General features: G+C 43.5%; 1 protein-coding gene and 1 non-coding gene across 2 annotated transcripts in view; both read right to left on the bottom strand.

Annotated features, from left to right (window-relative positions):
• The window catches only part of LOC124803332 (cytochrome P450 4C1-like), a 73,076-nt gene that overhangs the window by 29,191 nt on the left and 16,378 nt on the right, over positions 1-27,507 (bottom strand). Inside the window, exons 3-5 of the mRNA XM_047264516.1 lie at positions 22,103-22,219; positions 21,839-22,042; positions 12,841-13,107 (exon numbers count right to left, since the gene is read on the bottom strand). Coding sequence (XP_047120472.1) covers positions 12,841-13,107; positions 21,839-22,042; positions 22,103-22,219 — 588 coding nt within the window. The remainder of the gene's footprint in view (positions 1-12,840; positions 13,108-21,838; positions 22,043-22,102; positions 22,220-27,507) is intronic.
• On the bottom strand, positions 22,621-22,736 carry Trnal-caa. Its single transcript is given in 2 exon segments — positions 22,621-22,665; positions 22,681-22,736. It is a non-coding gene; the product is annotated as a tRNA-Leu (tRNA).

Raw genomic sequence — 27,507 nt, 5'->3', positions numbered from 1 at the left:
CAATCACTGGTTTAGTTGGAGCAGAAGACCCAGTCCATTCCAAGTGAACACAGCCCACGCTATTATGGAACCACAACAGCTGGCACAAATGCCTTTTTGAGAACTTGGGTCCATGGCTTCGCGGGGTCTGTGCCACACTCAAATCCTGCCATCAGTTCTTACCAACCTAAATCGGGACTCGTCTTACTAGACCACCGTTTTCAAGGGTCCATGCGATACGTTCACGAGGGCAGGAGAGGGTTTAAAGGTGATGTACTATTAGCAAAAGCATTCGGGTAGGTCGTCTTATGCCATAACCAGTTAACGCCAAATTTAGCCGTACTGTCCCAACAGATACGTTCGCCGTACGTCCCAAATTGATTTCTACTATTATTTCACGCTGTTGCTTATCTCTTTGCATTGACAGCTGTACACGAATGCAGCCGCTCTCTGTCTTTAGGTGAAGGCCGTCTTTCTCATTCCAATCAATTCCTCTCACAACTTTCTGATGAGCCACTCTTTCGACTAAAAGTAAATATTGTCAGAGCATTGCAGCTCACTGAATTGCAGTCTCACTGTGATGGTGTTTCCAATGTAATAAAGGTGCCATTACGAGAAACGTATTCTTTCTTTTAATCTGGAAAGTTAGCTGTGTCCTTTTTATAAAACGTACAGATCAGGTCCCAAGTACTCTCTGTTATACAAGATGACATTTGTTCGTTCGGTGAATTCATTGTTGGAGAAGTTGTTATACTCATCTGCAGTGATGGGTCACAGCCCAAACATGGTTTTACGCGGAGAAAGGGTCAAAAACTAGCGCTCTGAGACGGCTGTGTGAGTAGGAATGTTGTTCGAAAACCAGTCCCCTTTCTCATCGTTAGTGATGAGGTCAGGTTCCGCCATCACAGCTTTGCCGATTACGTAAATGTGCATCTACGTAGATCTACATCACTACTTTCAAGTGACAGATTTTTTTTTTTTTTAAAATCTTGTGGGACTTCACTGCTAAGGTCATCAGTCCCTAAGCTCACACACTACTTAACCTAAATTATCCTAAGGACAAACACACACACCCATGCCCGAGGGAGGACTCGAACCTCCGTCGGGACCAGCCGCACAGTCCATGACTGCAGCGCCCCAGACCGCTCGGCTAATCCCGCGCGGCCTAGTGACTGATAGAGGGTTCACTGAACCACCTTTACACTGTTTCTCTACCGTTCCATTCTGAGCTGTGCGCTGAAAAAACGAACAATTTAAACTTTCCGTGTATGCTCTGATTTATCTTCCTTTACTAAGATCATTATTTCACCCTATGTGGGTGAGCACCAATAAAATATTTTCGCATTCAGAGGACAAAGTAGGTGATTGAAATACTGTGCAAAGATTTCGCCGTAACGGAAAATGTCTGATTGCCGTTACAACTCGCGTAGCATATCCGTGACACTATCTTCTCTAGTTCGCCATAATACAAAAAGAGCTGCCCTTCTCTGAACATTTTCGATGTCCTCCGTCAATCCTATCTGGTAAGGATCCCATACCGCACAGCAATGCTCTACCACTGACAGAGCATAGTGTAGGCAGGTAGTAGATTTATTGCATGTTCTAAGTATTCTGCCAATTAAAAGTAGTCTTTGGTTTGCATTCTCCACAACATTAAATGTCTTACTGTGCCTGTGCTGTTCATAAGTGTGATACAATTTTCCTTCGGATATGCATGCATGTCAGTAGGAGCACTGCGTCGTACTTCTGGAGAACACAGGTACCGCAATATCGTGCTTATCCGCCGAGACCGGGAAAGCAACTTTCAATTAAAATGTCTTCTCTGTACAGGAATACACATAGTGGATGTATAAGTGCAGGTTGTAGACACATGGGTGATGAAATATGGGAGTTTGGTCTGGTCTTGAGTCGTGATCGGATAGCCTCATGTTAAGAATGTTAAGGTGATCGCTCGTGATAAGTGGGTAAACCACACCTGCCACAAATTTGCATTTTCGTCATCCCATTATACAGATGATGGCAGTTCATTATTCGCAAATGCGGTTTCATTTCATGTATATCAACTATGTGATCGTTCGAATTTTCGCGCCGTACATATATTGTGTTTAAATCAATTTGCAACTGGTTGTGATCTTCTGACGACTTTACTAGACAATAAATATCGCCCACATTGTTCATATAGATTACGAACAGCACAGGGGGTATAACACTTCCTTGAGGATATCACTTCTGTTTTTCTCGATCACCCTCCGCCACTACCTATGGACTGTGATCTTTCTGACAGGAGCCGGCCGGTGTGGCCAAGCGGTTAAAGGCGCTACAGTCTGGAACCGCGTGACTGCTACGGTCGCAGGTTCGAATCCTGTCTCGGGCATGGATGTGTGTGCTGTCCTTAGGTTAGTTAGGTTTAAGTAGTTCTAAGTTCTAGGGGACTGATGACCTTAGAAGTTAAGTCCCATAGTGCTCAGAGCCATTTTTTTTTCTGACAGGAAATCACTAATCCAGTCCCACAACTGAGACAGCACTCCATGGGCGTCCAATGTGATTGGGAATCGCTTGTGAGAAACGGTGTCAAAAATATTCTGGGAACCTAGATATACAGAATCGCTCGTGATAAGTGGGTAATCCGCCCCTGTCACAAATTTTCAGTGCCGTCTTTCCATTATACACCTGATAGTAATTCATTATTCGCAAATGCGAATTCATTACTTCATGAGAATACAGAGCTAGTAATACAGAGCTATTATGTGTCACAAGAATTATATTTTATGAATCCTTGCCGACTGTGTCAATAGATCGTTTTCTTCCAGGTAGCTCATCATGTTCGGACACAGTGTATGTTTCAGAACCTTACTGCAAATCGATATCAGTTATATGAGTCTGTTATTCAGCGGATTACTCCTGTTTCCATTTTTGAGAACTGATGTAACCTGTGCAACTTCCTAATCTTTAGGCACCGGTACGTATCTTTCGTCGAGCTAGCAGTTGTATATGATTGCTAAGTGTGGTGCATACTCTGAACGAACGTAACTGGTGTGCAGTTTGGACCAGAAAATTTATGTTTAGTGCATGATTTGAACTGGTTCACTACACCAAAGATGTGTAATTTTAAGTTACTCGTGTTTGCGGCAGTTCTTGATTATAATTGTGGGACTTGAACTTCGTCTTTTCCCCCCATGAACCATGGACCTTGCCGTTGGTGGGGAGGATTGCGTGCTTCAGCGATACAGATGGCCGTACCGTAGGTGCAACCACAACGGAGAGGTATCTGTTGAGATGCCAGACAAACGTGTGGTTCCTGAAGAGGGGCAGCAGCCTTTTCAGTAGTTGTAGGGGCAACAGTCTGGATGATTGACTGATCTGGCCTTGTAACAATAACAAAAACGGCCTTGCTGTGCTGGTACTGCGAACGACTGAAAGCAAGGGGAAACTACAGTCGTAATTTTTCCCGAGGGCATGCAGCTTTACTGTATGATTAAATGATGATGGCGTCCTCTTGGGTAAAATATTCCGGAGGTAAAATAGTCCCCCATTCGGATCTCCGGGCGGGTACTACTCAAGAGGACGTCGTTATCAGGAGAAAGAAAACTGGCGTTCTACGGAGCGGAGCGTGGAATGTCAGTTCCCTTAATCGGGCAGGTAGGTAGGAAAATTTAAAAAGGGAAATAGATAGGTTAAAGTTAGATATAGTGGGAATTATTGAAGTTCGGTGGCAGGAGGAACAAGACTTTTGGTCAGGTGAATACAGGGTTATAAATACAAAATCAAATAGGGGTAATGCAGGAGTAGGTTTAATAATGAATAAAAAAAATAGGCGTGCCGGTAAGCTACTACAAACAGCATAGTGAACGCATTATTGTGGCCAAGATAGACACAAAGCCCACGCCTACTACAGTAGTACAAGTTTATATGAGAACTAACTCTGCAGATGATGAAGAAATTGATGAACTGTATGATGAGATAAAAGAAATTATTCAGGTAGTGAAGGGAGACGAAAATTTAATAGTCATGGGTGACTGGAATTCGTCACTAGGGAAAGGGAGAGAAGGAAACATAGTAGGTGAATATGGATTGGGGGGAAGAAATGAAAGAATTTTGCACAGAGCATAACTTAATCATAGCTAACACTTGGTTCAAGAATCATAAAAGAAGGTTGTATACATGGAAGAATCCTTCAGATACTAAAAGGTATCACATAGATTATATAATGGTAAAACAGAGATTTAGGAACCAGGTTTTAAATTGTAAGACATTTCCAGGGGCAGATGTGGACTCTGACCACAATCTATTGGTTATGAACTGTAGATTAAAACTGAAGAAACTGCAAAAAGGTGTTAATTTAAGGAGATGGGACCTGGATAAATTGACTAAACCAGAGGTTGTAAAGAGTTTCAGGGAGAGCATAAGGGAACAATTGACAGATGTGGGGGAAAGAAATACAGTAAAAGAAGAATGGATGGCTCTGAGGGATGAAGTAGTGAAGGTAGCAGACGATCAAGTAGGTAAAAAGACGAGGGCTAGTAGAAATCCTTGGTAACAGAACAAATATTGAATTCTATTGATGAAAGGGGAAAATACAAAAACGCAGTAAATGAAGGAGACAAAAAGGAATACAAACGTCTCAAAAATGAGATCGACAAGAAGTGCAAAATGGCTAGGCAGGGATGGCTAGAGGACAAATGTAATAATGTAGAGGCTTATCTCACTAGGGGTAAGATAGATACTGCCTACAGGAAAATTAAAGAGACCTTTGGAGAGAAGAGAACCACTTATATGAACATCAAGAGCTCAGATGGAAACCCAATTCTAAGCAAAGAAGGTAAGGCAGAAAGATGGAAGGAGTATATGAGGGTTTATACAAGGGCGATGTACTTGAGGACAATATTATGGAAATGGAAGAGGATGTAGATGGAGACGAAATGGGAGATAAGACACTGCGTGAAGAGTTTGACAGAGCACTGAAAGACCTAAGTCGAAACAAGGCCCCGGGAGTAGACAACATTCCATTAAAACTACTGACGGGCTTGGGAGAGCCAGTCCTGACAAAACTCTACCATCTGGTGAGGAAGATGTATGAGACAGGTAAAATACCCTCAGACTTCAAGAAGAATATAATAATTCCAATCCCAAAGAAAGCAGGTGTTGACAGATGTGAAAATTACCGAACTATCAGTTTAATACGTCACAGCTGCAAAATACTAACGCGAATTCTTTACATACGAATGGAAAAACTGGTAGAGGCTGACCTCGGGGAGGATTAGTTTGGATTCCGTAGAAATGTTGGAACACGTGAGGCAATACTAACCTTACGACTTACCTTAGAAAATAGATTAAGGAAAGGCAAACCTGCGTTTCTAGAATTTGTAGACTATGAGAAAGGTTTTGACAATGTTAACTGGAATACTCTCTTTCAAATTCTGAAGGTGGCAGGGATAAAATACAGGGAGCGAAAGGCTATTTACAATCTGTACAAAAACCAGATGGCAGTTGTAAGAGTCGAGGGACATGAAAGGGAAGCAGTAGTTGGAAAGGGAGTGAGACAGGGTTGTAGCCTGTCCCCGATGTTATTCAATCTGTATATTGAGCAAGCAATAAAGGAAACAAAAGAAAAATTCGGAGTAGGTATTAATATTCATGGAGAAGAAATAAAAACTTTGAGGTTCGCCGATGACATTGTAATTCTGTCAGAGACAGCAAAGGACTTGGAAGAGCAGTTGAATTGAATGGACAGTGTCTTGAAGGGAGGATATAAGATGAACATCAACAAAAGCAAAACGAGGATAATGGAATGTAGTCAAATTAAATCGGGTGATGCTGAGGGAATTATATTAGGAAATGAGACACTTAAAGTAGTAAAGGAGTTTTGCTATTTGGGGAGTAAAATAACTGATGATGGTCGAAGTAGAGAGGATATAAAATGTAGACTGGCAACACCAAGGAAAGCGTTTCTGAAGAAGAGAAATTTGTTAACATCGAGTATAGATTTCAGTGTTAGGATGTTGTTTCTGAAAGTACTTGTATGGAGTGTAGCCATGTATGGAAGTGAAACATGGACGATAAATAGTTTGGACAAGAAGAGAATAGAAGCTTTCGAAATGTGGTGCTACAGAAGAACGCTGAAGATTAGATGGGTAGATCACATAACTAATGAGGAGGTATTGAATAGAATTGGGGAGAAGAGTTTGTGGCACTACTTGACAAGAAGAAGGGACCGGTTGGTAGGACATGTTCTGAGGCATCAAGGGATCACAAGTTTAGTATTGGAGGGCAGCGTGGAGGGTAAAAATCGTAGAGGGAGACTAGGAGATGAATACACTAGCCAGATTCAGAAGGATGTAGGTTGCAGTAAGTACTGGGAGATGAAGCAGCTTGCACAGGATAGAGTAGCATGGAGAGCTGCATCAAACCAGTCTCAGGACTGAAGACCACAACAACAACAACAACTTCGTCTTTTTTGGTGAACGAATTTCGTAAGTTTACATGTAGTAGCTGTTCTTCAGTAGCACTGTCATCGGTAACATTAACATCGCTATCGTGCCGTGGAGGTATTTACATGCGACTAAATTTTCTTTTTTTTTTATTTTCTGCTACTTTGCGAGATAGATTTTCGGGTTAAACTATTAAGAGCACCTTTCATTTAATAACGCGCTGAATTTCTAATATCTGTAAAACTCCGGTCACCTTCTGGATTTTGCGTTCTTTTAGAATGGGTATGCTTTTCTGGTCGCTTCTGTAACACTGTTCTGATCTGTTATTTGTACGTCTGGGGATCAGATCCGTCTCTTATTTATTTATTTGATATAGATGTCTCTCAACTGCTGTCGACATTATTTCTTTGAACTGAAGCCATATCTTGTCCATGCTTACATAGTTAGGACGGATAGGAAAATGTCTCTTAGGAAGTCGTGAAGTGAATTTCTAAATAGTCATATTTTGCTCTTATTTTTGGTTGATTTGGATGTCACGGTATACAGTCTCTTTACAACACATTTTTAGTCATTAATTCCTGTATCAATAATGCTCCCTATCTGTTCGACATTGTTTGCTACAAAGAGGTCAAGTATGCTTTCGTAATCACTTACATTACGAGTGGGCTCCTGAACTAATTGCTAAAAACAGTCTTCCGAGTAAGCGTGCTGTACAATTTCCGACGAAGATTTATATGTAAAACAGGCATTGAAACTGTATTTTCGTCAACAGATCGAATGTTCATTGACATCACCACCGAATGTAACCGTATGAGTTGGGTTCCTATTTGAGATGATAAGGACGTTTTCTTTGAGCCTCTGAGCAACTGTATGATTTGTGTCGGGGGTGTCAGCAGAGGGAACCAGGAGCACTCGTGAACAAAATTACGACCCCGAAACCAAGGAATTTCTGTTTAAAGAAATGCTTCATCAATTACGGTCACACAAATAAAATTTTCTATCAACAATAATGTAGACGATAACGTAGTATATGTTCGTAAAGCAGATGTGTTTGTAACAAGTTTTGAGAGTTGTCGTTGAGAGGGTAGCAGTTGTGAGTTGTCACAGAGACGGTTGTGGATGTGATTGCTGACAGCTAAAAATAGTAGTTCTGAGAGTAGCGCTTGTGAAAATGTCGGTTTTGAGAAAAGTCATTGACAAATTATGATCCAATTTGACCTTGCGAGACCTGAGAGTAGTGGTTGACAGTGTACCCGTCATGAGAACAACAGTACAGAAAATACTTGTTATGAAAGCATCCATTGTGAGGGTAGCCTCTGTGAGAGTGTCGATTAAGACAGTATCAATTGTGAAAGAGGCAGCTTGGAGAGCAGAGAGGACGGACTGTAAGAGTAGCAGCAGGGAAGGAAATAGCTGTTGAGAGCAGCAGATATAATGGAAGCAGTTGGAGTAAAGATGTTCTAGAGTAATTAGGTACGCGGCATGATTCGGAATAAATTTATCATTAAGTTTGCACATACAATAGGGTCCACATGAGATAAATAAATTCCCTGTGTGTGTAACAATTTTATACTGTATCGTAGTTTCTACTAGTCTTCACAATGTCATGTGCCAAATGTAACTGCAAAAAATGATCGTAGTATAAATATCAAAACAATTATAATAAGACATTTAAGAGTCCGCAAGTACGAGACGTGTGTGATAGTGGGATTTATGGGAAACGATTTCCTTACAATCTTGCATCTTCACAATGTAGACATTAACATAATGTCTAGCATCCAGCTAGATGACCAAAATTAGACAGAGCCACTGTTGGGAGTGATAGGTTGTAAGACGTGATACAGCTGGAAGGTATCCGTATTAGAATCCTTGCAGTATCATGTAGGAATCGTACCAATAACCCCGTCGTTGCCGCCCCTGGCGACAAACAAGGTAAAACAAAGTAATAAACTGCCAGCTGTTTCATCGAATAAAACCATGACGCTATACAGAGAGGACATGATTGCTGAAATAACAACATAGAAAATGAACCAAAACTGAAAATAAACCAGGGGAGAATGCTGTACCCAGAGGATAGTGTAGGTAAGAACACACAGCGATAGCAGTTTCTTGATTGGTGTTTCAATCCCGCGACTGATTTTTTAATCACGCGAAGGAATGTACATTACAAACTGTCATAAGCAGATTTCGCCATTTTCTACTGTTTTTGTTGTTGCAATACATGTGGTTGGGTTTTTTGTAGCGCCTGAAAGTAATATAACTTCTACACATTTAAGTACTGTGTAGTATATTTCCCCCCCTCCTCCCCTGAACCGTGGTCCTTTGCTGTCGGTACGGTGGCTTTCGTGCCTTAGTGATACAGATAGCCGTACCGTACGTGAAACCTCAACAGGGGTATCTGTCGGAAGGCTAGACAAACGTGTGGTTCCTGAAAAGGGACAGCAGCGTTTTCAGTAGTTGCAGGGGTAAAAGTTTAGATGGTTGACTGACCTGGCCTTGTGCCATGGTGCTCCTATAGGCTAAAAGTAAGGGGAAACTACAGCCGCAATTTTTCCGACGACTTGCATCTCTAATGTATGGTTAAATGATGATGGCATCTTCTTGAGTAAAATATTCCGTAGGTAAAATAGTTCCCCGTTGGTATCTCTGGAAGAGGACTACTCAGGAGGATGTCGTCATCAAAAGAAACAAAACTGGCGTTCTATAGATCAGAGCGTGGGATGATGGATGCCTTAATCGGACAGGAAGGATAGAAAACTAAAAAGGGAAATGGATAGGTTGAATTTAGGTATAGTGGGGATAAGTGACGAACAAGACTTTTGGTCAGCTAACTACAGGGTTGTAAATAAAAAGTCAAATAGAGGTAATGCAGGAGTGGGATGCGAGTAAGCTACTATGAACAGTATAGTGAACGCATTATTGTAGCCAAAACAGACACGAAGCTACGCCTGTCATAGTAGTACAAGTTTACATGTCAGCTAGCACCGCTGATTATGAAGAGATTGAGGAAACGTATGACGAGGAAAAAAAAGATAGTTAAAGGACATGAAACTCTAAATGTGATGTTTGTGATGGGGGACTGGAATTCGGTTGTAGGAAAAGGAAGAGATGGAAAAATAGTATGTGAATATGGACTGGGGGAAAGGAATAAAAGAGGAAGCCACCTGGTAGAATTTTTCACAAAGCTTAATCTAGTTATCGCTAAGACTTGTTTTGTGATAATAAGGTTTCAGATAGATTATTAATGGTTAGACAGAGATTTAGGAAACAGATTTTAAATTGTAAAACATTTCCAGGAGCGGATATGGATTCTGAGCACAAAAAATTGGTTACGAACGATAGATTAAAACGTAAGAAACTGGAAAAAGCAAGGAAATTAAAGAGATGAGGCATGGATAAATTGAAAGAACCAGAGTCTCCTGAGAGTTTCAGTGGGAGCGTAAGACAGCGGTTGATTATGACAGAGGAGAGGAGTACAGCAGAAGACGAATAAGCAGGTTGAGGAGGTGACGTAGTGAAGGCAGCAGAAGGTCAAATAGGTAAAAATACAAAGCCTCATAGAAATCCATGGATAATACAAGAGATACTGAATTTTATTAGTGCAAGGATAACATTTTAAAACATTCAGCAAATGAAGCATGCGAAAGTGAATATAAAAGTTTAAAAAATGGGATCAGCAGATGTACAAAATTGCTAAACAGGAAGGCCTAGAGGAAAAATGTAAGGATTTAGAAGCATATTTCTCTAGAAGAAAGATAGACACAGCTTAGAGGAAAATTATAGAGGCCTTTGGGGAAAAGAGAACCAGCTTTATGAATATCAAGAGCTCATACGGTAAACCACTGCTAATCAAAGAACGGAAAGCCGAAAGGTGGGAGTATGTAGAGGGTCTTTACAAGGGAGATGAGCTTGAGAGCAACCTTATAGAAAGGAAAGTAAACGTAGATCAAGATGAGATGGCAGATAAGACAATTCGAGAAGAAGCTGATAAAGCTCAGAAAGACCTAAGTCAATACAAGGGTCCAGGTAGTAGAAGATATTCCGCCAGAACTAGTAATAGCCTTCGATGAGCCACCCTTGACAAAACTCTTACACCTGCTGTTGAACATGTACGAGACAGGCGAAATACCCTCAGATTTCAAGAAGGATGTTGTAATTCCAATTCCAAAGACAGTAGTTGCTGACAGGTGTGAAAATTACCGAACTGTCAGTTTAATAAGTCATGGCTGCAAAGTAAAAACTCTAATTCTTTACAGAAGAATAGAAAAACTGGTAGAAGCTGACCTCGAGAAAGATCAGTTTGGATTCCAGAGAAATTTTGGAACACGCGATGCATTATTGACCCTACGACTGATCTTAGAAGATGGCTTGCGGAAAGGCAAACAAACTTTTCAAAAATGGCTCTGCGCACTAAGGGACTTTTGAGGTCAACAGTCCTCTAGAAATTAGAACTACTTAAAACTAACTAACCTAAGAACATCACACATATCCATGCTCGAGGCAGGATTCTAACCTGCGACCATAGCGGTCGCGCGGTTCCAGACTGTAGCGCCTAGAATCGCTCGTCCACCCCGGCCGGCCAAACAGAGTTTTACAGGATTTGTAGACTTAGAGAAAGCTTTTTAGTGTTGACTAAAATACTGTGTTTGAAATTCTAAAAGTAGCAGGAGTAAAATACAAGGAGCGAAAGGCTATTTACAACGTGTACAGAAACCAGACGGTAGTTATAAGAGTCGAGGGACGTGAAAGGGAAGCACGGATGAGAAGGGATTGAGACAGGATTGTAGGCTATCCCGATGTTATTCAGTATGTACACAGAACAAACAGTAAAGGAAACTAAAGAAAAATTTGAAGTAAGAATTAAAGAACAGGGAGAGGAAATAAAAACTTTGAGGTTTGCCGCTGACATTGCTAACTCTGTCAGAGACAGCAGTGGACTTGGAAGAGCAGCTGACAGTTATTTGCAGTGTCTTGAAAGGAAGACATAAGATTAGCATCAACAAAAGCAAACAAGGATAGTGGAATGCAGTCGAATTGAAACAGGTGATGGTAAGAGAATCAGGTTAGAGAACCAGACACTTACCATAGTAAATGAGTTTTGCTATTTGGGAAGCAAAATAACTGATGATAGTGGAAGTAGAGAAGATATAAAATGTAGACTGACAATGGCAAGAAAAGTATTTCTGAAACAAAAAAATTTGTTAATATCGAAAATAGATTTAAATGTTAGGAAATATTTTCCGAAGGTAATTGCCTGGAGTGTAGCCATGTATGAAAGTGAGGCATGGACGATAAACACTTTTTACAAAAAATAACGGAAAACAGAGGTTACCAAAATGTGGTGCTACACAGGAATTCTGAATATAAGGTGGGTCGATCACGTAATTAATGAGGAAATTTTGAATAGAACTGATAAAATAAGAGATTTATGGCACATCTTGACTAAGAGAAGGGATAGGTTGATGGGACACATTCCGAGACACCAAGGGATAACCAGATAAGTATTAGGGAATTATAGGGGGTAAAATTCGTAGAGGGAGGTCAAGAGACGTTTACAGTAAGCAGATTCAGTAAGATGTAGGTTACAACAGTTATTCTGAGATGAATAGGATCTCACAGAATAAAGTACAACTAAGAGCTGCACCATACCAGTCTCTGTACTGAAGACCACAAAAACTTCGTAATATATTATAGCTATTTGGAGGATGTTGCTATTTCTTTAGTTAGAGAGTCTGACAGAGAAAAATTCTACATACTTTTAAAGCTAGTCACGTAACGTGTGGACGGTTAAAACTTACTTCATCCGTCATACATCATTTTGTGCCTTGAAACAGAAGAAGGTCTTCCACTGATCACGTATTAAAGGGAAATGAAAAGAGATGCTCTAATATCTTAACAATTTTCCCTGTCTTGAAAACAGTATTTTGTGTTAGTAGCCACTAGCTTCTATTTAAAAAAATTTGATACATTTGTAACAGATTTTTGAAACTACTTCTTATAAATTTGATTTCACTTGCTAATTAGTGGTATGTAGTAGAATAAGAAAGTAACACAAAACTATTAGATACAGCATCGACAAGTATCGATATATATGGCCATGTTGTATATTTTCACATTAGGAAAGACATCACCTTTCCGGAGTAACTTTTGTAATTTCAGTATTACACTGCACCGCACATAAAGTGATTTCTATGATGCCAAAATGGAGTAAGAAAATATATCTCACTTCTATTATAGGACTGGATAGTGGCGAAAATTCGAAAAGTGTTCGTGCGTACGACACTGCCCGCTGCTCACAGAAACTACAAAAGTGTGTGAGCTACTAAACCGCAAACATTAAATAGAAGAGAAGATGGGGAGATTTGCTTTATGCAAATGCCACAGTGGAGACAGTTACAGTGGGTACAGTTAGGTAGCGGTGCAAGTAGCTCACTTTAATGACAGCGTCGAGATAATGCAGGCGCCGCAGGTCAGCCGCTGTGGGGGTTCGCTGCGGGTCGTCTCCGAAGACGGCGTCCAGCTCTGCGACCAGGTTGTCCTGCACGCGCGGGTACATGCCGAGCAGCAGCAGCGCGAAGCAGATGGTGGTGGCCGTGGTCTCGTAGCCCGCCGACAGCAGCGTGTTCACCTCGTCCTGCAGCTCAGTCTCGCTGAGGCGGCCGCCAGACTCCGTGGCCGCCAGCAGGTAGTCCAGCACCACCTGCCAACGGTCAACACCTCATTGGTGCGGTTCTGTTTTAGGACAAAAGTATCTGAGAAGGGACGCGGGCGGGGAGGAGCGCCTGTTCCCAGGCACAAATCCGACCGGCGGATTTGTGTCGAGGTCCGGTGAACTGGCCAGTCTGTGGATGGTTTTTAGGCGGTTTTCCATATGCCTCGGCGAATGTGGGCTGGTTCCCTTTATTCCGCCTCATTACACTATGTCGGCGATTGCTGCGCAAACAAGTTCTCCACGTACGCGTACACCACCATTACTCTACCACGCAAACATAGGGGTTACACGCGTCTGGTGTGAGACGTTCCCTGGGGGGCCACCGGGGGCCAAACCGCACAATAACCCTGGGTTCGGTGTGGGGCGGCGGAGGGGTGACGTGGACTGCGGTAGTCGTCGTGGGATTGTAGACCACTGCGGCTTCGGCGAGGACGGAATCTCTCCGTCGTTTCTAGGTCCCCGGTTAACATACAATACAATACAATACAATCTGAGAAGGGCATAATAAATCAGAGGTGGAGGTAAGACGTTAACTGTCCTCAGCAGCCACTCGCAAACACGGAGGAAGAAATCCTTCGAAATACCGTAAGTGGGATGTGGAACACACTTCTTCCGATAGCCATTTTTGCAGAGTCTGGGCTCTTGCTGGTATAAGCCACCATCTGAACGAATACGAAGGCAGAGAACCTTATTGTGCTGACATAGTGATCTGCAGCTTAACCAGAGGTGGTGGATAGATTGGAAAGGTGACGATTGATTGTGACTTGACGAAGGAATGTGAAAGCAAAAAACTACCTGAAGTGTCTTGGGCCCTGCAGAAATATCAATACATGCCATCTCTGCACAATTCTCACTCCACACAACCGCCATTAAATAACCATAATTTCCTAGGTGGTTGTCTAAGAACCTGGGCTGATTTGATCTCGAAAGTGGGTAGAAGTGGCTATCATTGACACTGAGTCCATACTTACCGTATGGTTGGGTCGGTGACATGTTTTCTGACGTATTGGGGGTTTGGTTTTGAAAACACGATTTGTTTACATAAAGCACTTCAAGCTGCTTTTACTGCTGTTTATTTACTTTCCTGTTCATTCAGTTTTTCATTCTAGTTGTTCTAAATACACTCAACTACTGGTTCTTCCCTTCACTTGAGCTCTGGAAGGTGGTTTTGTAACTACTGGCTTGTATGGAATATTTCTACTCCAACAACTACACGTAAATGGACTAAGATTCTCTGATGTATGTATGTATGTATGTTAACTGGGGATCTAGAAACGACGGAGAGGCTCCGTCCCCGCTGCAGCCGCAGTGGTCCACAACCCCACGACAACTACCGCAGTCCACTTCACCCCGCCGCCGCCCCACATCGAACACAGAGTTATTGTGCGGTTCGGCCCCCGGTGGGCCCACCAGGAAACGTCTCACACCAGACGAGTGTAACTCCTATGTTTGCGTGGTAGAGTAATGGTGGTGTACGCGTGCGTGGAGAACTTGTTTACGCAGCAATCGCCGACATGGTGTAACTGAGGCGGAATAAGGGGAACCAGCCCGCATTCGCCGAGCAGATGGAAAACCGGTTCACCGGACCTCGACACAAATCCGCCGGGCGGATTCGTGCCGGGGACCAGGTGCTCCTTCCCGCCCGGAAAAGCCGTGCGTTAGACAGCACGGCCAACCGGGTGGGCAAGATCCTCTGATAATTGGAGACAATATAAAATGTAATCGCTGAATATGAACATTCGTAACGACCTGTCAAGATATTCAGTGGCCCTAGAACTGGTTGAAGATTTAGATGCTGCGAGAATTGTGCATAACTGTCGCTCTTCGTACTTACATCGTCAGTATGGTTCCAACACTCTAGGTTCACAGTGTTATGTAGCGTCGTATCCACCAAGTAATAAATTATCAAGGTCTCTTTATCTCTGAATTCGGAGTGTCAATTAATAGCTTTGCGTCCTGTTGGATTTTCAAAATATTAACGTTCGCGCAGATGACAATTTTGGAATTAGAGCACATTGTAATTTACACTTAACTACGTCAATATTAATATTGTATCGAGAAGTAATCAAAACACAATTAGTTCATACACCGTAGTATTTCAATACATTAGTTCCTCGTCTGGAAATCTCTATGTGCATCTAACAATGTTTCACCATCTAATGGAGAAATTGATGAAAGAAGATTTGAAAGTTAGTTTGAAAATCAATTGCAGTACTAAAAAATTTATGTGCAATGAACACATCAAGAATCTGTAAAATTTACCGATGTAATTAAGGAACCAGTTGATGAGTTTTTGTCTTTAGAGCAGATGAAGACAACAACTGTTGGAAAGAGAAACAACAAGAAAAGTATGGAAGTGGCCACACAGCCGTTTTGATAATCCTAAAAACTTTCTCAAATATAATCTTGCGATGTACCTGAAAATTAGAACTTCCAATCACTGTAAGCGTTCAGAGTTACGACAGTGAGATGTGGACTTCAATTCAAAACCATTTGAAACAGAGTTTCGCTCCTCTTTAAATCGCAGTAGATTGTTACGTCTCCCTCCCGCTGCTCTTCTCCCCCCCCCCTCCCCCCCCCTTCTCTCTCTCTCTCTCTCTCTCTCTCTCTCTCTCTCTCTCTCTCTCTCTCTCTCTCTGTCACTCACACACATATACACACGCGCGCGCGCGCAGCATCCCCACTTTTACCGCACCACGTTTACGTACGAGTATAATAACAATAAAAAATATATACAGAGTGATTGCGTGATGAAATTAGGACTTTCAGGGATGATTGAAAATTCTATATGTATCAGTCTGAGGTGAGGAACACTGGTCTCGAAACGAGTGAATCGAAAGTTATAGCGAAAATCTTCCTGATAGCTCCTCTGACAATGCAATAAATGTACCAGTACTGTTGTTGTTAAGACTGTAGGGTAGGCAATCCCTATTAACACATTGGTGTACAGGTTGGGATAATAACTCAGCTAATCTACTGGAGATGGCGTACTGTGAACTGACAGGAGCGATCGTGGTGTGAAATATCTGTAATGTGCGAAACTGGCGTACATGTCTACAAGTTGCAGTAGGCCTGCTAACGTTGATCAGCTGTAACCAAATGCAGCTGTATCTAGCGGCGGAACTTAGCGGACGTGATTTTCGTACATGGGCAAGTAAATCTAGCAGCACGAAACCGGAATGGTTGTACAGGACAAAATATCCGCGTATAACACATCCTGTTCACACCATATTTCCAAGACTGTTCCAGCGGTTAAGTGCAGTTGTTAATACAGTACAACGACCGAGGAGGACGACGAGCTACACGGACTCCACACAAAGATGCAGTGCTTGGTCCAGTGGATATGACGCTTGAAATCAGCACTCGATCAGCTGCACCTGAAATGGATTATTCCACAGAGTGCTATGTAGTGAGAATTACGGGAAATGCAGCTACACCCCTACCAATCAAAGAAACTGCTTGCTTTGAGTTTTGCTGACTTCGCACCCGGTGTCGCGTTTAGTCAATGGTTCCGGCACCGCCTTACAATCCATCCTCACTTTCTTGCGAATGTATTTTTCATGGATAAAGCCTGATTCACCTGCGGCAGTGGTAGATAGGCACCACCGTCATGTTCGACCGATCAGAGTACCTACGATACAGTTGTGAAGAGGCATAAGCACAGATTACCGGTCACAAAATAAGGGCAGGCTTAATAAATGATTGCTTACTAGGCCCGCTTCTTCTCTCCGCTAAAATTCACAAGGGTACACAGTTTGTATTAGAGATATACTATCCACTTTGCTGGATCATATGCCTTACGTTATTCGTCAAAGGATATGTGTCTAATAATATGAAGCCTCATCTCACTTTGCAGTGATGGGTCTTGAACACCTGGATCAGACGTTCCCTGAAAAATAGATAGGCGGAGGAGGTACTGTTTCGTGCCCAGCACGTTCACCTGATGTCGCCACAAATGATTTCTTCTTGTGGTGCCACGTGAATTATCTTACGTACGAGACCCCTACCGACACTAAAGAGGATCACCTGATAAGAAATCTTGCTGCCTGTGACATTGTGCAGAGGACACCGGGAATATTAGAATGGATACGACAGAACTCTGTGCGGCGATGCCATGCCGGTATTGACCCTGGAGGACGCAACTTTGAACAACTATTGTGAAGTTAGCAGCTTGTGAAGCTTGTGCATTACTGTGCCAATGGCTTAGGATTTTCAGTCTCTCTAACATAAAGTTAAGTGCGCTGTTAGTAATCCATCAACAGGGGAAATAAATTGGGTAGTATTCAGTGGGAATTATGTACGTCATGACCAGGTTTCAAATGTAGGGGCCCCTAGTTTTTAAGCGCCGTGTGAGGCTAAAACGGAACTTGAGCTGATTTTCGCTGATAGCCTTCGACTCGGTCGTTTCCGGATTATGGTCCCTTACCTCAAATTGATACATTTACCCTACTTCACCATTTCGGAAAAAAAATATCTTAATAAAGTAATAAATTAATTGTACATAGATGTAGCATAACTGAAACTGTCAATCACAGAAATAATTTCCTAATATGAAAAACATTGATCAGAAAAATTCAGAAATAGGGGTCATGCGTGGGATTTAAGAGCTGTAACAGCCACAACCTCCAACAGTTTTGACAATGTCGTAAGGTACTTGAAATAAAAGCGAATAGTTCAGTCATCCTAATTAGTATTTCACTTAGTACTGCCGTTGTAAACGTACGTCAGATAACTATGCTGTGCGACGTTATCAGTATGGTCATTAATACGGGTCTGCCGACGAAGCTGTGAGAGTTGTTATTGGGGTAATTCTATGTACTTCTTTATTTTCGACCTACGTTCTACTACGTTTCTTAGCGGGAGGTCTTATGCTTTCTGTCTTCTCTCATTCATATTCCTGTTGTTTGTCGATGTTGCTAGTGGACTCACGAACCGCGTCGGATTTATTGTTGGCAGCTGGTAGGATTAGACTGTGAACTGCGGCCTTTAACTGGCAGGAATGTCTTCTGCTGCCTGTCGGGCCGCACACCGATCTACGTGGGCTACCCTTCAGGCTAACTCTGAAAAATATACTATAAGTCATAAGTTTATCCACAAAGTTTCGGTTACAGTAAGGGCAGACCAGTGCTTGAACTGTTCCTTTTCCCTGTAGTTTTTCCCATTTATGCATTTGATATATGTATTGAACACACCTCCTCCTTCCTCTCCGTGTCAATTTCTTCCTCCATCTCTCTGTCCACCTCATCCTCTCACCTCCGTCTATCTCCTCGTCCTCACTCTCTCTTTCTACTCATCTCTTCCTCCCCTCTCTTTATCCTTTCCGTCCACTGTCTCATTATGACCATACCTTCCACCTCCTTCTCTCTGACCATATTCTCCTCCCTCCCTGTCTTTCGATCTCCATCTCCCCCTCTTGATTTTCCACCTTCCCACTACCTCCCTATATCCTCCACCAGCCACAGACCTCTCCGGCTCCTCCCCCCCTTCTCCTCATTTCCTCCTCTCCTCATCCTATCCATATTCTCCTCTGTCCACCTCAAGCAGTCTCCAGTCACTGTATGTCCATCTTTTAGGCGATGGTTGCGGGACTCGATAGAGCATGTCAATTTTCAACCTTATTTTATTGGGCAACCAGTTTCAGCATTTTAATACTCCATCTTCATGCCTCTAAGAGACGTGTAGGAATAATCTAGCACGCTTGTGATCAAAACAGGGGCCAGCAATAGTGGTATTAGTAGATATTTGTTGCAGTGACCACTTAAGCCATCACCTGCTGACTATTATCTTTTTATTAAAATAGTAAATGTTACCCCTGAGTCAATATTGTCGAAAATTATGCAGACAGGATAAGACCAACACGACGACGTAATGACTGGTAGGTGAGAGGCAATTAGATGGTATGCATTACCGATATGTTGGATGTTCTCAGTCCGCGGAGTTGTGTGGAGGCATTTATGTAGCAGTGTATCACTATCGGCTGCTGCCATTGCTGTTACTGATGTTATGGAGTAGGCTGTATCAAATACATGCATATGCTTTGATGTGGCAAAAAAAAAAAAAAATGGTTCAATTGGCTCTGAGCACTATGGGACTTAGCATCTGAGGTGATCAGTCCCCCAGAACATAGAACTACTTAAACCTAAGTAACCTAAGGACATCACACACATCCATGCCCGAAGCAGGATTGGAACCTGCGACCGTAGCGGTCGCGAGGTTCCAGACTGAAGCGCCTAGAACCGCTCGGCCACATCGGCCGGCGATGTGGCAAAAGTCATGGGATAGAGACAAGCACATATACAGATGGCGTTAATATCACATACACAGGGTGTAACAGGGCGGCGCATTGGTGGAGTTGTCATTTGATTGTGATGATTTTATTTGTGTGAAAAGCTTTCTAACATGGTTTTGGCCGCACGGCAGGAACTAACAGACTTTGAATGCGGAATGGTAGTTGGAGCTAGAATTTGGGACATTACATTTCAGAAATTGTTAGGGGATTCAGAATTCCGAGATCTAAAGTGTCAAGAATCCCAAGTTTCAGGCATGACCTCTCATCACGGACAACGAGGTGGCCATCAGCCTACACTTAACGACCAAGAGCAGCAGCGTTTGCGTAGAGTTGTCTCAGCGAACAGGCAAGCACTTCAGCATGCAATAACCGCAGAATTGAATGGGATCGTATGTCGAACGAAGCCGATTGGATTAGGACGTGGAAATTTGGCGTTAAAGGACTATGGCAACCGACGACCAAGGCGAGTGCCTTTAATAAACGCTAGACTCTTGACCATATCGGTTCGATCATACATGTCTGAAAATCCAAAGCCTGGTCAGATGAGGCTCAACTTCAGTTGGTAGAAGGTGATGGTGGAGTTCGAGTGTGGCGCAGACCCCATTGTGCAATCTGGTGGTGTCTCCATAATTGTGTGGGATTTATTTAGAAGAAATAGACTGGATCTTCTGGTCAAATTGAACCGATCACTGACTGGAAATCGATATGTTCGGCTACTTGTAGACAAGTAGCAGCCTTTAATGGATTTCATGTTCCAGAACATGTTACCATGGCACAATTGTTCGCGACTGGTTTCAACAACTGTTTGGACAGTTCGAGTGAATGATGTGATCACCCATCGAGCATTTATGGGACGTAATCGGGAGATCAATTCATGCACAGAATCCTGACCGGCAACAATTTCGCAATTATTCTACATCTACATCTACATACTACTCCGCAATACACCATACGATGCGTGGCGGAGGGTACCTCGTAGCACAACTAGCATCTTCTCTCCCTGTTCCACTCCCAAACAGATCGAGGGAAAAATGACTGCCTATATGCCTAATTTCTCTTATCTTATCTGTGTGGTCTTTCCGCGAAATATAAGTTGGTGGCAATAAAATTGTACTGCAGTCAGCGTCAAATGGTGGTTCTCTAAATTTCCTCAGTAGCGATTCACGAAAAGAACATCTCCTTTCCTCCAGAGACTCCCACCCGAATTCCTGAAGCATCCGAAACACTCGCGTGATGATCAAACCTACCAGTAACAAATCTAGCAGCCCGCCTCTGAATTGCTTCTATGTCCTCCATCAATCCGACCAGACAGGGATCCCAAAAGCTCGAGCAGTACTCAAGAATAGGTCGTATTAGTGTTTTATAAGCGGTCTCCTTTACAGATGAACCACAACTTCCCAAAATTCTACCAATGAACCGAAGACGGCTATCCGCCTTCCCCACAACTGCCATTACATGCATGTCCCACTTCATATCGCTCTGCAATGTTACGCCCAAGTATTTAATCGAAGTGACTGTGTCAAGCGCTACACTACTAATGGAGTATTCAAACATTACGGGATTCTTTTTCCTATTCATCTGCATTAATTTACATTTATCTATATTTAGAGTTAGCTGCCATTCTTTACACCAAGTCATCTTGTATCCTCCTACAGTCACTCAACGACGACACCTTCCTGTACACCACAGCACCATCAGCAAGCAGCCGCACATTGCTGTCCACCCTATCCAAAAGATCATTTATGTAGATAGAAAACAACAGCGGACCTACAACACCTACCTGGGGCACTCCAGATGATACCCTCACCTCCGATGAACACTCACCATCGAGGACAACGTACTGGGTTCTATTACTTAAGAAGTCTTCGAGCCACTCACATATTTGGGAACCAATCCCATATGTTCGTACCTTAGTTAGGAGTCTGCAGTGGGGCACCGAGTCAAACGCTTTCCGAAAGTCAAGAAATATGGCATCCGTCTGATACCCTTCATCCATGGTTCGCAAGATATCATTCAACCGATGACTGACTGGAAATGGATATGTTCGGCTGCTTGGAGGCAAGTAACAGCCTTTCAAGGATTTCATGTTCCCGAAAATGTTACCAGGGCACAATTGTTCAAGATTAGTTTTAACAACTGTTTGGACAATTCGAGTGAATGATATGATCATCCTTAGAGCAATTTTGGGACGTAGTCGAGAGATCAGTTCATTCACAGAATCTTGCACCGGCAATTATTGACGGCTATAGAGGCAACATGGGTCAATACTTCTGCAGTGAACCTGCAACGGCTTCCTGAGTCTATTTCACGTCGAGTTGCTGTGATGTGCCGGGCGTATGGAGGAACGACACGATGTTAGGAGGTATCCCATGACTTTTGTCGGCTAGGTGTAATTACCAGTGTTAACAGGGGTCACGTTGTGCTAGGCACCTGCTTGTCTCGACTGTCCCCGCCCGCAGCCTCCTGCCGGCGGCAGGCGCGCTGGGCGATGACCTCCTGCGAGAAGGCGTTGAGCTCGGCGAGCGTGCGCGCCTCGTCGCGGTAGAGTGCGGTGCGGCGGTAGAGCCAGCCGCAGGCCCACAGCCAGGGCTTGCAGAACTTCTCCTCGACGATGGCGACGCTGCGCGCCAGCAGCTGCACGTAGCGGCGCTCGCCCGCCGGCGCCGGCGCCGCCCCCATCGTCGTGCGGCACACCGCCTCCAGCACGGCCGCCGCCACGTACGGGAACACGTCCAGCGTCGCGCCGTCCGCCAAGTCGGCCAGCGTCGCCGACAGCTGCTCAGCCTGCCGCGACAGCTCGGGCACCATGTCCTGCACAAGCGCGTCTTACCATTCCACTCACCTTCCGCACGTCCATTGATCACTGGTACCTTCCAGGGCCATTAAAGGCACAGTAAGGTCCATTTTCTCTACTACAAGCTCTACAGTTTTAATTGATTTCTTTAATCCTTTTTCGGCTTAGGTTGAGGTGCCGGTTGTTCTGTTATGATGAAGCCGATGATGATCAAGTTTTCGTATAACTTCCTGGCAGATTAAAATTGTGTGCCGGACCGAGACTCGAACTCGGGACTTTTGCCTTTCGCGGCAAATGCTCTACCAAAAAATGGTTCAAATGGCTCTGAGCACTATGGGTCTCAACTTCTGAGGTCATTAGTCCCCTAGAACTTAGAACTAGTTAAACCTAACTAACCTAAGGACATCACAAACATCCATGCCCGAGGCAGGATTCGAACCTGCGACCGTAGCGGTCTTGCGGTTCCAGACTGCAGCGCCTTGAACCGCACGCCCACTTCGGCCGGCAGTGCTCTACCAACTGAGCTACCCAAGCACGACTCACGCCCCGCCCCCACAGCTTTAATTCAGCCAGTACCTCGTCTCCTACCTTCCAAACTTTACAGAAGCTCTCCTGCGAACCTTGCATAACTAGCATTCCTGCAAGAAAGCGCACACCCCGCTGCAGAGTGAAAATGTCGTTCTGGAAACATCCCCAAGGCTGTGGCTAAGCCATGTCTCCGCAATATTCTTTTTTCAGGAGTTCTAGTTCTGCAAGGTTCGCAGGAGAGCTTCTGTAAAGTTTGGAAGGTAGGAGACGAGGTACTGGCTGAAGTAAAACTGCGGGGACAGGGCGTGAGTCGTGCTTGGGTAGCTCAGTTGCCGGCCGGTGTGGCTGAGTGGTTCTAGGCGCTTCAGTTTGGAACCGCGCGACCGCTACGGTCGCAGGTTCGAATCCTGCCTCGGGCATGGATGTGTGTGATGCCCTTACGCTAGTTAGTTTTAAGCAGTTCTAAGTTCTAGGGGACTGATGACCTCAGATGTCCCATAGTGCTCAGAGCCATTTGAACGGTTTAGCTCAATTGGCAGAGCACTTGCCCGCGAAAGGCAAAAGTCCCGAGTTCGAGTCTCGGTCCGGCAGACAGTGTTAATCTGCCAGGAAGTTTCATATCAGCGCACATCCCGCTGCAGAGTAAAAATCTCATTCTGAAAGTTTTCGGCTGTTCACTTAAGTAATAAAATGAAATTCTTGCAGCCGTTGTTTTGATGTGATTTTATCGTATGGCAACCAGTTTCTGTGACTCAACAAACCATCTTCAGCCTCTCTGTCGGACGGAGTTGTCAACTCTTATTCGCACTCGGGCATAGTTGGGAGTGACGCCTTCATAGCGACATCTTTTGTTGTAGTTGATGGCTGATGCTATCTTCATTAACTTGATCTTGTTACTTATAAATCCGCACAACTGTCACATTACTTAGTAATATAAATCAAGTTTTTTTCCATGTCCCTACAAATACTTGATATACCTTCCCGGATAATGGGACAGTCTTTAGGATATATTACTAACAAGATAAAGCTAATGAATTTAGCATCAGCCATCAACTTCACCTAAAGATGTGTCTCTGAAGGCGTCACCCCCAACTTGGCCCGGGTAAGAACAAGAGGAGACAACACCGACGAAAAGAAAGCCTGAAGATTGTGTGTTGAGTCACCGAAACTGATTGCACTGTAATAAAATAACATGATCTGTTATGATTAAAACTGAGCTCTGGCGAGCTACAGATAAAGAAAGCACCTCATATGATCATGCAAGTTAATTGTTGGAAATAATAACTGCGCGCAACAGAAACGTCTTACTGAATGGAATTTAACAGGGTTCCAGTCAAACATGTCAGTGTGGGTACCACATCGTGTACATGGACTAACTTATGGGAGGAAGGATCATCTAATCTATATCGGAAACAAGTGGTCATTACAACGGTCGGAAAGCAGGGCACGCCAAACTTCACACCTGCAGCATGCGCAGGCCGCGTGGGGTCAATGGCCGGGCCCGTGACACGGCTTTGCTCCGTCCCTCTCGGAAGTGCACAGGAAAGTGTGACGTACCATAGAGCACTGCAGTGCGCCATTTTTCGGTCGGCACAACTCTCTGAGTTCGGCAGAATCGAGCTGTCAGAGCTGTTTAACCTTCGTGGAGTGAAAGGCATTCACAGTTCCAGTGGCTGATTGCACAAAATGAGGTAGTCTAGCGACCTATTGTCGAACTTTTTTTAAATGAATGGGAATGACAAACGATCCGGATTACAATACTCAATTCGCATTAGCGACAGTTGTTGCATACTTGCTACGGCCGGGAGAGTAGCATACTGACCACACCCCCTTCCATATCCGCATCGAGTGACGCCAATGGGGTGAGAACGACACGGCGGTCGGTCGGCACCGTTGGGCTTTCATGGCCTGTTTGGGCGGAGTTTAGTTTATTTTATGCATGTGAAGCACCTTTTTCAATTGTGAAACTAACGAAGATACGATTACGTGGCAATTTGAGCTAGGAACTCTGTGAAATTTGTTTCGTTTGTCACCTTTGTAGTTACAAATTGTAAAGCATAAAGCCAAGCAGTACCGCTCTCAGGCTTCGTGGCGTGCCGGTTGGGGAAATGTGAAGCGATGTTGAGCGCTTTGGCACTCGTGTCGGGGCATGGCCCACGAGCCAAATTACTGGCCGATCCTGCATAAACTGAATCACACTAATTTACCCACTCATATGAATAAATGAGCATTCAAATCTTGGACAAGATGTTTTTAATGGTGAACGATAGCCTTCGCACAGGTGAGTGGACACGGTAAATGCTAAATTATGCAGATAAAACACGAATATGGACAGTGACTGTAAGTATTTGCAAATTACAGGAACAAAACGCAAAAACAGGCTCGAAGACTAGTGAGATTGGTTCAAGTGGCTCTGAGCACTATGGGACTCATCTGCTGAGGTCACTAGTCCCCTAGAACATAGAACTAGTTAAACCTAACTAACCTAAGGACATCACAAACATCCATGTCCGAGGCAGGATTCGAACCTGCGACCGTAGCGGACTTGGGGTTCCAGACTGCAGCGCCTTTAACCGCACGGCCACTTCGGCCGGCACTAGTGAGATTGCCAAAGAGCATACTAAAAGCCAACTAGTTGGCTGCGAAGTATTAAAACGATATAGCTGGCTCCTCAGTGGACTGAACAAAATACCGCGTACCTACGAAAGTGCCGATCGCAAAAATGGCACCTCTTACCAGACTCGCATCATACAGACGACAGGTCTGTAGAAACTGGCTACTCAGAGGTCAGCTCTCTTTCTGCTCTCTGTCCTCGGATGTTGTTGATGTTGTTGTCTTCAGTCCTGAGACTGGTTTGATGCAGCTCTCCATGCTACTCTATCCTGTGCAAGCTTCTTCATCTCCCAGTACCTACTGCAACCTACATCCTTCTGAATCTGCTTAGTGTATTCATCTCTTGGTCTCCCTCTACGATTTTTACCCTCCACGCTGCCCTCCAATACGAAACTTGTGATCGCTTGATGCCTCAGAACATGTCCTACCAACCGGTCCCTTCTTCTTGTCAAGTTGTGCCACAAACTCTTCTCCCCAATTCTATTCAATATCTCCTTATTAGTTATGTGATCTACCCATCTAAACTTCAGCACTCTTCTCTAGCACCACATTTCGAAAGCTTCTATTCTCTTCTTGTCCAAACTATTTATCGTCCATGTTTCACTTCCATACATGGCTACGCTCTATACAAATACTTTCAGAAACGACTTCCTGACACTTAAATCTATACTCGATGTTAACAAATTTCTCTTCTTCAGAAACGCTTTCCTAGCCATTGCCAGTCTACATTTTATATCCTCTCTACTTCGACCATCATCAGTTATTTTGCTCCCCAAATAGCAAAACTTCTTTACTACTTTAAGTGTCTCATTTCCTAATCTAATTCCCTCAGCATCACCCGACTTAATTCGACTACGTTCCATTATCCTCGTTTTTCTTTTGTTGATGTTCATCTTATATCCTCCTTTCTAGACACTGTCCATTCCGTTCAACAGCTCTTCCAAGTCCTTTGCTGTCTCTGACAGAATTACAATGTCATCGGCGAACCTCAAAAATTTTGTTTCTTCTCCATGGATTTTAATACCTACTCCGAATTTTTCTTTTGTTTCCTTTACTGCTTGCTCAATATCCAGATTCAATAACATTGGGGACAGGCTACAACCCTGCCTCACTGCCTTCCCAACCACTGCTTCCCTTTATGTCCCTCGACTCGTATAACTGCTATCTTGTTTCTGTACAAGTTGTCAATAGCCTTTCGCTCCCTGTATTTTACCTCTGCCACCTTCAGAATTTGAAAGAGAGTATTCCAGTTAACATTGTCAAAACCTTTCTCTAAGTCTACAAATGCTAGAAACGTAGGTTTGCCTTTTCTTAATCTTCCTTCTAAGATAAGTCGTAAGGTTAGTATTGACACACGTGTTCCAACATTTCTACGGAATCCAAACTGATATTCACCGAGGTCCGCCTCTACCAGTTTTTCCATTCGTCTGTAAAGAATTCGCGTTAGTATTTTCTGGCTGTTACTTATTATGCTGATAGTTCGGTAATTTTCACATCTGTCAACATCTGCTTTCTTTGGGATTGGAATTATTATACTCTTCTTCAAGTCTGAGGGTATTTTACCTGTCTCATACATCTTCCTCACCAGATGGTAGAGTTTTGTCAGGACTGGCTTTCCCAAGGCCGTCAGTAGATCTAATGGAATGTTGTCTCCTCCCAGGGTCTTGTTTCGACTTAGGTCTTTCAGTGCTCTGTCAAACTCTTCACGCAGTATCTTATCTCCCATTTCGTCTTCATCTACATCCTCTTCCATTTCCATAATATTGTCCTCAAGTACATCGCCCTTGTATAAACCCTCTATATACTCCTTCCACCTTTCTGCCTTCCCTTCTTTGCTTAGAACTGGGTTTCCATCTGAGCTCTTGATATTCATATAAGTGGTTCTCTTCTCTCCAAAGGTCTCTTTAATTTTCCTGTAGGCAGTATCTATCTTACCCCTAGGGAGATAAGCCTCTACATCCTTACATTTGTCCTCTAGCCATCCGTGCTTTGTCATTTTGCACTTCCTGTCGATCTCATTTTTGAGACGTTTGTATTCCTTTTTGCCTGCTTCATTTACTGCGTTTTTATATTTTCCCCTTTCATCAATTAAATTCCATATTTCTTCTGTTACCCACGGATTTCTACCAGCCCTCGTCTTTTTACTTACTTGATCGTCTGCTGC

This window comes from Schistocerca piceifrons, chromosome 6 (assembly GCF_021461385.2).
Source record: "Schistocerca piceifrons isolate TAMUIC-IGC-003096 chromosome 6, iqSchPice1.1, whole genome shotgun sequence".
Taxonomy (NCBI): domain Eukaryota; kingdom Metazoa; phylum Arthropoda; class Insecta; order Orthoptera; family Acrididae; genus Schistocerca; species Schistocerca piceifrons.
The sequence above is the reverse complement of the archived record's forward strand: the minus strand, read 5'-3'. Positions and strand labels throughout refer to the sequence as shown.